The sequence below is a fragment of the Mandrillus leucophaeus genome, unplaced genomic scaffold (assembly GCF_000951045.1).
Source record: "Mandrillus leucophaeus isolate KB7577 unplaced genomic scaffold, Mleu.le_1.0 Scaffold412, whole genome shotgun sequence".
Classification (NCBI taxonomy): Eukaryota; Metazoa; Chordata; class Mammalia; order Primates; family Cercopithecidae; genus Mandrillus; species Mandrillus leucophaeus.
In genome coordinates this window covers 402,978-417,348 of record NW_012104388.1, presented here as the reverse complement: position 1 = coordinate 417,348, position 14,371 = coordinate 402,978, and the positions used below count along the sequence as shown (strand labels likewise).

Sequence of the window (14,371 nt, the reverse complement as noted above, 5' to 3'; positions counted from 1 at the left end):
GGGGGAGGGGGGAGGGATTGCATTGGGAGTTATACCTGATGTAAATGGCGAGTTGATGGGTGCTGATGAGTTGATGGGTGCAGCACGCCAACATGGCACAAGTATATATATGTAACAAACCTGCACGTTATCCACATGTACCCTAGAACTTAAAGTATAATAATTAAAAAAAAAAAAGAAAGAAAGAAAAAAAAGAACCATGACCCATTCATATGCTGTCTTCAGAGAGACCCATCTCACATGCAGTGACACAAGTAGGCTCAAAATAAAGGGATGGAGAAAAATCTACCAAGCAAATGGAAAACAGAAAAACAGTAGGGGTTGCAATGGTGATTTCAGACAAAACAGATTTCAAACCAACAAAGATTACAAAAGACAAAGAAGGGTATTACATAATGTTGAAGAGTTCAACAAGAAGACTTAACTCTCCTGAAGCACATATGCACCCAACACAGGAGCACCCAGATTCGTAAAGCAAATTCTTAGAGGCCGTCACAGAGACTTAGACTCCTACACAATAATAGAGGGAGACTTCAACACCACACTGACAATATTAGACGTATCATCAAGACAGAAAATTAACAAAGATATTCAGGACCTACACCGGCACTAGATCAAATGGACCTGACAGACATCCTACAGAACTCTCCACTCAAAAGCAACAGAACATACATCTGTCTCATTGCCATATGGCATATAGTCTAAAATTGACCACATAATTGGGACACAAAACACTCCTCAGCAAAATCACTGAAATCATACTCTCTCAGACCACAGCACAATCAAATTAGAAATCAAGACTAAGAAATTCACTCAAAACCATAAAATTACATGGAAATGGAATAACTTGCTCCTGAATAACTTCTGGGTAAATAATGAAATTAAGGCAGAAATCAACAAGTTCTTTGAAACCAATTAAAATAAAGATGCAATATACCAGAATCTCTGGGACACAGGTAAGGCAGTGTTAAGAGGGAAATTTATAGCACGAAATGCCCAAATCAAAAAGTTAGAAAGACCTCAATTTAACAGCCTAACATCAGAACTAAAAGAACTAGAGAACCAAGAGCAAACCAATCCCCAAACTAGCAGAAGACATGAAATAACCAAAATCAGAATTGAACTAAAGGAGATTGAAACACAAAAAACCATTCAAAAGATCAATGAATCCAGGATGATTTTTTGAAAAAAATAAAATAGACTACTAGCTAGACGAATAAAGAAGAAAAAAGAGAATATTCTAATAAATACAGTCAGAAATCAAAAAGGGGATATTCCCTTTGACCCCCACAGAAATACAAATAACCATAAGAGAATATTATGAACACCTTTATGCACACAAACTAAAAAATCTAGAAGAAATAAATAAATTCATGGACACAAACACTCTCTCCCAAGAGTGAACCAGGAAGAAATGGAATCCCCAAGCAGACCAATAATAAACTCTGAACTTGAGTCAGTAACAGCCTACCATCACCATCACCACCACCACCACCAGCCCAGGACCAGACAGATTCACAGCCGAATTGTACCAAATGCACAAAAACATGAGGCCAGCAGCTGGGCATGGTGGCTTATACCTGTAATCCCAGCACTTTGGAAGGTCGAGGCAGGCAGATCAAGAGGTCAGGAGATCGAGACCATCCTGGCCAACATGGTGAAACCCTGTCTCTACTAAAATACAAAAAAAAAAAAAAAAATTAGCCAGGCATGGTGGTACACACCTGTAGTCCCAGCTACTCAGGAGTCTGAGGCAGGGGAACCACTTGAACCCAGGAGGTGGAGGTTGCAGTGAGCCAAGATGGCACCACTGCACTCCAGCCTGGCGAAGCGCAAGACTCTGCCTCAAGAAAAAAAAAAAAAAAAATGAGGCCAGCATCATTCTGATACCAAAACCTGGCAGACACACAACAACAGCAAAAAGCTACAGCCCAGTATCCTTGATGAATATTGATGCAAAAATCCTGAACAAAATACTGGTAAACCAAATCCAGCAGCACATCAAAAAGCTTTTCCACTACAATCAAGTAGGGTCAAGTAGGGTTTATTGGCCGGGCGCAATGGCTCAGGCCTGTAATCCTAGCACTTTGGGAGGCCGAGGTGGGCAGATCAACTGAGGTCAGGAGTTCAAGACCAGCCTGGTCAATATGATGAAACCCCATCTCTACTAAAAACACAAAAATCAGCCGGGTGTGGTGGCATGTGCCTGTAGTCCCAGCTACTTGGGAGGCTGAGGCAGAAGGATCGCTTGAACCCAGGAGGTGCAGGTTGCAGTGAGCCAAGATGGCACCACTCCACTCCAGCCTAGGTGACAGAGTGAGACTCTGTCTCAAAATAAATAAATAAATAAAACGTAGGCTTTATCTTTGGGGTACAAGGTTGGTTCAACATATGCAAATCAATAAATGCGATTCATCACATAAACAAAACTAAAGACAAAGCCCCCTTATCTCAATGGATGCAAAAAAGGCTTTTGCTAAAATTCAATATCCCTTCATGTTAAAATCTCTCAATAAACTAGGTATTCAAGGAAGATGCCTCAAAATAATAAGAGCCATCTATGATACACCTATAGCCAACAACACACTGAATGGGCAAAAGCTGGAAGCATTCCCCTTGAAAACTGGTATGAGACCAGGATGTGCTCTCTCACAACTCATATTCAACACAGTATTGGGAGTCCTGGCCAGGGCAATCAGGCAAGAGAAAGAAATAAAAGGCATCCAAATAGGGTGACAAGAAGTAAAACTATCCCTCTTTGCACACAATATGATCCTATAGCTAGAAAACCCCACAGCCTCAGTCTAAAAGCTCCTTAATCTGATAAACAATTTCAGCAAAGTCTCTGGATACAAAATCTACGTGCAAAAATCACTAACATTACTATATGCCAACAACAGTCAAGCCAAGAGCCAAATCAGGAATGCAATCCCATTCACAATTGCCACAGCACACACAAAATACCTAGGAATACAGCTAACCAGGAGGTGAAAGATCTCTACAAGGAGAACTATAAAACACTGTTCAAAGAAATCAGAGATGACACGAACAAATGGTAAAACATTCCACACTCATGGATAGGAAGAATCAACATCATTAAAGTGGCCATCCTGCCCAAAGCAATTTATAGATTCAGTGCTATTCCTATTAAACTACCATTGTTATTCTTCACAGAACTAGAAAAAAAATTGTTTTAAAATTCATATGGAACCAAAAAAGAGCCTGAATAGCCAAGGCAATCCTAAGCAAAAAGAACAAAGCTGGAGGCATTATGCTACCTGACTTCAAACTATACTACAGGGCTACAGTAACCAAAACAGCATGGTACAAAAACAGACACGGTGGGTGGATCACGAGGTCAGGTGATCGAGACCATCATGGCTAACATGGTGAAACCCCATCTCTACAAAAACACAAAAAATTAGCCAGACATGGTGGCAGGTGCCTGTAGTCCCAGCTACTTGGGAGGCCGAGGCAGGAGAATGGTGTGAATCCGGGAGGTGGAGCTTGCAGTGAGCCAAGACCGTGCCACTGCACTCCAGCCTGGGTGACTTAGCAAGACTCCATCTCAAAAAACAAACAAACAAACAAAAACCAAAAAAACCCCCCAAAAAACCAGACACATAGACAAGCAGAACAAAATAGCGAGCCCAGAAATAAGGCTGCATACCTACAACCATCTGATCTTTGACAAAGCTGACAAAAACAAGCAATGGAGAAAAGGGCTCCCTATTCAATACATGGTGCTGGAATAACTGGCTAGCCATATGCAGAGTATTGAAACTGGACCCCTTCCTTACACCACATACAAAAATCAACTCAAGGTAGATTGAAGACTTAAATGTGAAACCCAAAACTATAAAAACCCTGGCAGACAACCTAGGCAATACCATTTTTGACACAGGAATAGGCATAGGTTTCACAACAAAGCCGGAAGTAATTGCAACAAAAGCAAAAATTGACAAATCAGATCCAATTAAGCTAAAGAGCTTCTGCATAGCAAAGGAAACTATCAACAGAGTGAGCAGACAACCTATAGAATTGGAGAACATTTTTGCAAATTATGCATCTGATAAAGGTCTAAGATCTAGCAACTATAAGGAACTTAAATTTATTTTTTAAAAACCCCAAAAGACCCCATAAAAAAGTGGGCAAAGGACCTGACTTTTCAAAGGCCAACAATCATATGAAAAAGGCTCAACATCACTAATCAGAAAAATGCAAATTAAAACCACAAGATACCATCTTGCACCAGTCAGAATGGCTATGATTAAAATGTCAAAAAAGAACAGATGCTGGTGAGGTTGCAGAGAAAAATGAATGCTTATATACTGTTGATGGGAGTGTAAATTAGTTCAACCATTGTGGAAAGCAGTGTGGCAATTTCTCAAAGACATAAAAACAGAACTACCATTTGACCCAGCAATTCTAATACTGCATATAAGCCCAAAGGAATACAAATTGTTCTATCATAAAGACACATGTGTGCATAGGTTCACTGCAGCACTGTTCACAATAGCAAAGACATGGAGTCAAGCTAAATGCCTATCAATGGTAGACTGGATAAAGAAAATGTGGTACATATATACCATGGAATACTACGCAGCCATAAAAAAGAATGAGATCATGTCTTTTGCAGGAACATGGATGAAGCTGGAGACCATTATCCTTAGCAAACTAACACATCAACAGAAAACCAAATATCACATGTTCTCACTTATAAGTGGGAGCTACATAATGAGAACGCATGGACACATAGAGGGGAACAAAACATACTGAGGCCTATCGGAGGGTGGAGGGTAGGAGGATGGAGAGGATCAGGAAAAATAACTAATGGGTACTAGGCTTAATACCTAGGTGATGAAATAATCTATACAACAAACCTCCATGACACACATTTACCTATATAACAAATCTGCACATGTACCCCTGAACTTAAAATACAATTAAAAAACAAACAAACAAAAAAACCCAGAAAATAGGCTGGGTGTGGTGGCTAATGCCCATAATCCCAACACATTGGGAGGCTGGAGGAGGAGGACTGCTTGAGGCCAGGAGTTTGAGACCAGCCTGGGAAACATGGTGAGGCCCCTTCTCTACAAAAAATTTCTTAAAAATTAGGCAGGCATGGTGGCATGTGCCTATAGTCTCAGCTACTCAGGAGGCTGAGAGAGGATGATCACTTTAGTCTGGAAGTTTGAGGCTGCACTGAACTATGATCATGCCAGGAAAAAAAAAAAAAAAAAAAAACCCAGAAAATAGCAAGTCTTGGTGATATGTGGAGAAACTGGAACCCTTGTGCACTGTCAGGATGTAAAACAGTGCAACCGCTGTGGAAAACACTATGGTGTTTCCTCAAAAAGTTAAACATAGAATTACTATATGCAGCCATCCCACATCTCTGTATACACCCCAAAGAAGTGAAAGCAGGGTCTTGAAGAGATATTTGTACACCAGTGTTTACAGCAGTATTTTCAATAGTTAAATGGTGGAAGTAACTCAAGTGTCCACAGATAGGTGAATAGATGAATTTAAAAATGTGGTAAATGGCCAGGTGCTGTGGCTCATCACACCTATAATCCCAGCACTTTGGGAGGCCAAGGCAGGTGGATCACAAAGTCAGGAGATCGAGACCATCCTGGCTAACACGGTGAAACCCCGTCACTTCTAAAAATACAAAAAATTAGCTGGGTGTGGTGGCGGGTGCCTGCAGTCCCAGCTACTCGGGAGGCTGAGGCAGGAGAATGGCGTCAACCCGGGAGGTGGAGCTTGCAGTGAGCTAAGATTGCACCACTGCACTCCAGCCTGGGCGACAGAGCAAGACTCCGTCTCAAAAAAAAAAAAAAAAAAAAAAGTGGTAAATATATACAATGGAACATTATTCAGTCTTAGAAAGCAATGAATTCTGACCCATGCTAAAACATGGATGAGCCTTGAAGACATTATGCTGGGTAAAACAAGCTACCCACAAAAGGACAAACACTGTGATTACACTTACATGAGGTACCTAGAGTAGTCAAACTCATAGAGACAGAAAGTAGAATAGAATGGTGGGTGCCGGGGGATAGGGGAGGGGAGAATGGAGAGTTATTTTTAATGATTACAATATTTCAGTTTTGTAAATGAAAAGAGTTTTGGAGATTATCTAGAGTTCTGGTGATGGTTGTACAATGATGTGAATGTACTTAATGTCACTGAACACTACACTCAGAAAATGGTTAAGATGGTCAATTTTATGTTATATGTATTTTATCAAAATTACAAATATAAAGTTTTTAAAAAGTCAGCTGAACTTGTTAAATGGTGGTTGCAGTTAAACTTTTTTAAAGCGTGTATTTCTACTCAAACACAAGTCCTAATGATGATACCAAATGAAACTTACTTGTATGCCAGAGCTCCAGCAAAGTGCTTTTGGATATATGTGTCCATCACAGGTCGAAAGTGGAAATACTTGATGTCTCGGAGCAGGTTGATGATGAACACCTGGGAGATATGGAAAGAAAGCCACCAGGGTTCACTGGAGGCCTCAAATCTATCCCTAGCAGGAAACACAGTCTTCCTTCTCCAAGGAATGGCAAATTGTCAGTGCTTTCCTCTAGCATTCCCCATGGGTAGTGAATGTAAGATTTCCATTCTGTGTCTGTACTTCTGTCTTGTCTTTTCTCTAACACCCCAGCTTCCTAACTCAGACCCAGGCTCATCAGTCTCTTCCTGTATTTACTCTGAGCCTTTCCCTTCACAATAATGCTGGGTAGGGAAAGGCAAAACAATATGTGTGCAGATGGCATAAACAATAAGGTGTCCCCCAAAACTTGGAGAAGACAGGAGAAAAAGCTTGTCCTCTGAGCCAAATCAGCCTATGAAAGGCTGTGCCCTTCAGAAATGGGGCTGGTGGACAGGGAAGTTAGGACGAAGAAGATCCAGAGGGGCAAACTATGCAAGTACTCATTCCAACTCTCACCTCTGCTCCCCATCTCTCAGAGTATCTGGCTCTCTTTGAATGTGTGGCTCTCCGTGGGACTGGATATATTACGCAAAATGCACTAAACATTCAAATCCCTGTCCATTTTCACTAACCAACCTTCTGAGACTCTAGTTCTGAAACAACTGCACAGATTCTGGACCTGCACAGGTCTCTAGAGACCAGCATTGGTAAGTCTCTGCTTTTCATGATGGTTATAACCTACTCTGTAAGCGAAAAAATGGGCCATCTGATTTCTTGTATTACTCTCTGGGTTTCTGACCTCATGGAGGTCACTATTTCAGGGGCCAGGCATACTGCAATAGCGATGAGATGGAAGATCCAGAAACTATAAAGCCAAGGTCTGGACTTGATCATGTTGGATTCTTCAAATTTGATCTGCCTGGTTGGTTGCTTGGTCTTCCTTGGGCGACACTCCTTAGTCCCTTTTCTATTGGAAACAGCTACATCTTGTGCTGATTCACTCTAATAAATTGCTTCCCTTAAATTTTCTGAAATATATGACAGGAATAATTAATAAAAGTAAAGAGTCGGGAAGGTGACTTACCAGAGACTGGAAAACCAACAGGCCGTACTTCTCTGTATTATCATCCAAAATCACAAAGAGTGTATCTAAGATGTCCTGCAGAAACTGAAACAACATAAAAAGCAGAGGGTTCATGTCTCAGGACCTTACATGCACAAACTTCCATAAACCAATGAATTTAACTTCCAATAAAAAAGTGAAAGATCTCTTAGGATCTCAAAATACCACTTAAAAATCATCTAGTACCCTGACCCTCCACCCAGCTAAGTGATAACTAGGTGGACTTGGGGTGTTGGCTTATAGCCCAAAGGGCCCCAAGAAAGACTTAGAGAAGCTCTTCCCGTTCAGTGGGTGATACATGTCTAAGGAAAGGGCAATGACCTAAAAACCACAGAACACCTATGCAGAATAGCAATTTTGAAATAAAAACAATCTAAGTGATACTGAGGCTAAATTTATTTTGAGAAAAAGAGCTCACTTTACTGGTATCCCCAAAAGTTCAGTAGTCTCTTGCTCTCTACTGTGGCCTAACTATATAGAGTATATTTGGATAAGGGTATGGCAAACTAGGCTTTACCTACAGACATTATTTTTTGGTCTAAGAATTAGTATTACAGGAGAAGGGAGAATGCAGTCAATGAGGGCTGTCAGTGGGGGTAAAAAATGTGGCAGTATTTTTGTTGTTGTTTGAGCATGTGACTATTTTTTAGATGCAAAACAAAGGAAGAGAATAATAAATATTGATGGACACTTGCAGCCTTTAAAACTCAAGTATATCCTTCTTCCAGTTTATAAGATACAATGTTTACAATTCATTTCTGAAAAATATGAGGCAGAAGGTGTAGATAGGGGTAATAATGATGGGTCAAGACTGGCCATGGGTTAACAGTCTTTGGGGCTGGGTTGGTTCTTTATACTATTCTATATACTTCTGTATATGCCTGAAATCTTCCAGTAAGAAGTAAACATATTTCAAAATGCTAGCACATTCTCTTTACATTCTCTTCTGTGGGGAAAAGAGAGATCAGACTATTCCTGTGTCTATATAGAGAGAAGCAGACATAAGAGACTCCACTTTGTTCTGTATTTGAGATGCTGTTAATCTGTGACCCTACCCCCAACCCTGTCCTTGCAAGAGACACGTGCTGTGGTGACTCAAGGTTTAATGGATTTTGGGCTGTGCAGGGTGTGCTTTGTTAAACAAATGCCTGAAGGCGGTATGTTTGTGAAAAGTTATCACCATTCTCTTAATCTTAAGTACCCAGGGACACATACACTGCCAAAGGTCGCAGGGACCTCTGCCTAGGAAAGCTAGGTATTGTCCAAGGTTTCTCCCCATGTGATAGTCTGAAATATGGCCTTGTGGGAAGGGAAAGACCTGATCGTCCCCCAGTCTGACACCCGTGAAGGGTCTGTGCTGAGGACTAGTATAAGAGGAAAGAAGGCCTCTTGGCAGTTGAGATAGAGAAAAGCATCTGTCTCCTGCCCGTCCCTGGGCAATGGAACATCTCGGTGTAAAACCTGATTGTATGTTCTGTTTACTGAGAAAGGAGAAAACCGCCTTAGGGCTGAAGGTGGGACGTGCTAGCAGCAATGCTGCTCTTTATGCACTGAGAAGGTTTATGGAGATGTTTGCAAATGCATATCAAGGCACAGCACTTTTCCTTAAACTTATTCATGTCACAGAGATCTTTATTCATATGTCTTACTGCTGACCTTCTCCCTATTATCCTGCCACTTCCCTTTTTTCTAAGATGATAAAGATAATGATCAATAAATACTGAGAGAACTCAGAGATCGGTGCTGGCATGGGTCCTCTGTATGCTGAGCGCCGGTCCCACTTTTTCTTTCTCTATACTTTCTCTCTGTGTCTCATTTCTTTTCTCAAGTCTCTCCTTCCACCTAACGAGAAATGCCCACAGGTGTGGAGCGGCAGGCCACCCCTTCATCTTCTAGCTAGCTGGAGACAAATTATTGATGCTAAAACCAGATATGCTGGTAGGATGTTCTCTTCTCAGGAATATAAAAGCTCACCCTTGAAAAGGCAACAGACTTCTTAATATCTTGTTTACTGGTTGATGTTTTCAACATTCTTAGAAGGAAAATATGAGTATGAATTTATCTTAAGTTTCAAAACTAGCATTAGATTGTTCTGAATAGTTTAAAAACTTTTATGATAATCTGATCACATAATTAAAACAACATTCATACATCAACTTCATGAAAGTACACAGTGGTATACAGACTTTAAAACTCTTCCTCATTTGGAAACACTGTGTTGTATATTACTGAGTTAATGGAGCTGTGAAAGCAAAATTAGATGGTGCATTTTTTCTAATTCATTTGACACTTACAATGGCAAAGCTAAGAATGTTCATTATGGACAGGATGCCTCCTCCAGATTTAATCTCTAGTCTACATTCCATTGCTTGCTGATAACGAAAAATACTTCCATTTTCCTCAGTAGAGTTTAGTCCACTGTGTAGGATTCACCTGATGGACTTTCACCACCAGGAAGTGCCTGGGGTTTTTATTGAGCTAAGGGGAAACACTCCGCCCAGAAAAGCCCTATGAAGGCAACTGGGGACTGGCAGTGTTGATGTCAGCCTGCTAAAGCCATTAGATAGGGAATGTCACAAAGGTACAGTTAATGTAGGGGTAAGAATGGAAGGTATTATGGACTCCAAGTGAGAGACTAGACAAAATCAGCAGGTACAAGTCAATGAGCAGTATTTGGAGTTCTTAAAATTAGGAGAGTAGAGCCAGAAAGATATCAGGCTTAAATATAGTTTCTAAAAGTTAATAAACTGATATGCTATATACCTTTAACAACAGAAGCTAACAAAAAAATCCCAAAGTATGATTTCTTGAGTATGACCCCCAAAGCAAAGGCAACAAAAACTGATACAAAAAACAGACAACTCATGGATTGGAAGACGATATTTCCAAACCATGTATCTCTGATAAGGAACTAATATCCAAAATGTATAAAGAACTCAAACAACTCACTAGCAAGGAAACAACCCAATCAAAAAGATGGGAAAAAGGACCTGAGTAGACATTTCTCAAAAGAAGATACACAAATGGCCAACAGATATATGAAAAAATGCTCATCGTCACTAATCATCAGGGAAATGCAAATCAAAACCACAATGAGATGTCACCTCATCCCAGTTGGGAGAGCTATTACCAACAGATAAAACATAACAAGTGTTGGTGAGCATGTTGACAAAAAGGAATTCTTATGCACTGTTGCTGGGAATGTAAATTAATACAGCCATTATGGAAAACAGTATAGAGGTTTCTCAGAAAACTAAAAATAGTATTACCATATAAGCCAGCAATCCCACTACTGGGTATAAGTCCAAAGAAATTGAAATCAGTAGGCTGAAGATGTCGTGGACATCTTCAGAACATGGGAGATGTCTGCACTTCCATGTTCACTGCAAAATTATTCATAATGGCTAAGATATGGAAACAACCTAGGTGCTCATCAGCAGATGAATGGATAAAGAAAATGTGGTATATGTTAAAAAAAGCCAGTAGCTTTTCTCTATACCAACAACATTCAAGCTGAGAGCCAAATCAAGAATGCAATTGCATTTACAGTAGCCATACACGCAAAATACCTAGGAATACATCTAACTGAAGTGGTGAAAGACTTCTACAAGCATAACTACAGAATACTGCTGAAAGAGAACAGGTGCGGTGGCTCAGGCCTGTAATCCCAGCACTTTGGGAGACCAAGATGGGAGGATCACTTGAGGTCAGGAGTTCAAGACCAGCCTGACTAACATGGTGAAACCTCGTCTCTACTAAAAATACAAAAAAAAATTAGCAAGGCGTGGTGGCACATGCCTATAATCCCAGCTACTAGGGAGGCTGAGGCAGGAGAATCACTTGAATCTGGGAGGCGGAGGTTGCAGTGAGCCAAGATTGCGCCATTGCACTCCAGCCTGGGCAACAAGAGCGAGACTCCATCTCAAAACAAACAAACAAATAAATAAATAATACTGCTGAAAGAAAAAATAAATGACACAAACAAATGGAAAAACATCCTGTGCTCATGGGTTGGAAGAATCGACATTATTAAAATGGCCATACTGCCCAAAGCAATCTATAGATTCAACACTATTCCTATCAAACTACCAACATCATCTTTCACAGAATTAGAAGAAACTATTCTAAAATTAATACGGAACTGAAAAAGAGCCCAAATAGCCAAAGCAATCCCAGGCAAAAAGAACAAAGCTGTCGACATCACATCACCCAATTTCAAACTACACTACCAGGCTACAGTACCAAAAATGCATCATACTGGTACAAAAACAGACACACAGACCAATGGAACACAACAGAGAGCCTCAAAATAAAATAGCCTACCTACAGCCATCTGATCTTTGACAAAATCAACAAAAATAAGGATATAACTCCGTATTCAATAAATGATGCTAGCAGCAAAAGAAATATCAACAGAGTAAACAGACAACCCTCAGAGTGTGAGAAAATATTTGCAAACCATGCATCCAACAAAGGGCTAGTATCCAGAATCTACAAGGAGCTCAAACAGATCAGCAAAAAACCACAAATAATCCGATCAAAAACTGGGACAAAGGACATGAACAGACATTTCTCAAAAGAAGATATACAAACAGCCAACAAATGTATGAAAAAATGTTCACCATCATTAATCATCAGGGAAATGCAAATTAAAACCACAATGAGATACTATCTCACACCAGTCAGAGTGACTATTAAAATGTCAAAAAGCCAGGGCATGGTGACTCACTTCTATAATCCCAGCACTTTGAGAGGCTGAGGCAGGTGGATCACTTGAGGTCAGGAGTTCGAGATCAGCCTGGCCAACATGGCGAAACCCTGTCTCTACTAAAAATATGAAAATTAGCCAGGCATGGTAGCACACACCTGTAATCCCAGCTACCTGGGAGGCTGAGGTAGGAGAATCAGTTGAACCCAGGAGGCAGAGGTTGCAACGACCTGAGATCATGCCACTGCACTCCAGCCTGAGCAACAGAGCAAGACTCCGTCTCAAAAAAAAAAAAAGTAAAAAAATAACAGATGCTGTTGAAGCTGCAGAGAAAAGGGAACTCTTATACCTTCTTGGTGGGAATGTAAATTAGTTTAGCTCCTGTGGGAAGCAGTTTGGAGATTTACTAAAAAAAAAAAAAAAAAAACTCAGAACTACCATTCGACCCAGCAATCTTATTACTGTGTATATATCCATAAGAAGAAAAAATCATCCTACCAAAAAGACCCATGCACTTGAATGTTCATTGTGGTATTATTCACAATATCATAAGACATGGAATCAATCTAGGTATCCATCAGCAGTGAACTGGATAAAGAAAATGTGGTACACAGGTTGGGCGCGGTGGCTCACTCCTGTAATCCCAGCACTTTGGGAGCCAAGGTGGGCGGATCACGAGGTCAAGGGATGGAGACCATCCTGGCCAACATGGTGAAACTCCATCTCTACTAAAAATACAGAAATTAGCTGGGCATGGTGGCACGCGCCTGTAGTCCTAGCTACTCTGGAGGCTGAGGCAAGAGAATTGCTTGAACCTGGGAGGCAGAGGTTGCAGTGAGCCAAGATTGTGCCACTGCACTCCAGCCTGGCGACAGAGTGAGACTCTGTCTCAAAAAAAAAAAAAAAAAAAAAAGGACAATGTGGCACATGTGTGCCATGGAATACCATGCAGATAAAAAAGAAGAAAACCATGTCCTTTGCAGCAACATGTATGCAACTAGAGGCCATTATTCTACGGAAACTAGCAGGAACAGAAAACCAAATACTGCATGTTCTCACTTGTAACTGGGAGCTAAACATTAGGTACTCGTGGACATAAAAATGGTAACAGCAGACACTGGGGACTACTAGAGTGGGGCGGGATGGCGGCAAGGGTTGAAAAACTAACGGCTGGGTACCATGCTCAGTACGTTAGTGATCGCATCATTCGTATCTCAAACCTCAGCATCATGTAATATATTTATGTAACAGACCTGCACAAGTACCCATTAAATCTAAAATAAAACCTGAACTTATAAAATAAAAAAAGAAAACATGGCATATAAACACAGTGGAATGCTATTCAGCCTTAAAACGGGAGAGATCCTGTCATTTGAGACAACATGGATAGAACTGGAGGACATTAAGCTACGTGAAATTAAGTCAGGCACAGAAAGACCACACTATGACACTTATATGTGGAATATAAAAAATTGAATATATAGAAGTAGAAAGTGCAATGAGGAATACCAAAGGCTGAGGGAAAGTTGTGGTCATTCTGCATTGTGAACATATATTCTGCATTGTCAAAACATCATATCGTATCCCATACAGATAAACAATTATTATTTGTAAGTTAAAAATAAAATCAAAAGTATTCCAAAGGAGGAAAAGGAAACTAACAACAACAACAACAACAAAAAACAACAATCTGATGAAACAGTCTCAGAGGGTTATTGGCAAAAATCATGACAAAGTAAGGTCTTCTGCCCAGATTCTTCCTCATGCAGTATGTTTAAATTACGTGGAAGACATACCTTAACAATTTCCTCCCCACTGACATGCCGCAGCCGCCCTAGTACATCCATGATCCGGTCGGGGAAGGCCTTCCACTTCAGCAGAGCTAGGAGGTCCACTAGAAAGCAAGCCCAAAAGAGGATAAACCCTGGCTATTTTTTGTCTTTTTTTTTTTGAGACGGAGTCTCACTCTGTTGCCTGGGCTGGAGTGCAGTGGCCGGATCTCAGCTCACTGTAAGCTCTGCCTCCTGGGTTTACGCCATTCTCCTGCCTCAGCCTCCCGAGTAGCTGGGACTACAGGTGCCCGCCACCTCGCCCG

The 14,371-nt window shown here is 40.7% G+C and overlaps 1 protein-coding gene across 1 annotated transcript in view; it reads right to left on the bottom strand.

The window, feature by feature from the left end:
• DOCK3 (dedicator of cytokinesis 3) overlaps positions 1-14,371 on the bottom strand; it is a 494,638-nt gene that overhangs the window by 135,302 nt on the left and 344,965 nt on the right. Inside the window, exons 17-19 of the mRNA XM_011992509.1 lie at positions 14,073-14,170; positions 7,530-7,613; positions 6,383-6,483 (exon numbers count right to left, since the gene is read on the bottom strand). Coding sequence (XP_011847899.1) covers positions 6,383-6,483; positions 7,530-7,613; positions 14,073-14,170 — 283 coding nt within the window. The remainder of the gene's footprint in view (positions 1-6,382; positions 6,484-7,529; positions 7,614-14,072; positions 14,171-14,371) is intronic.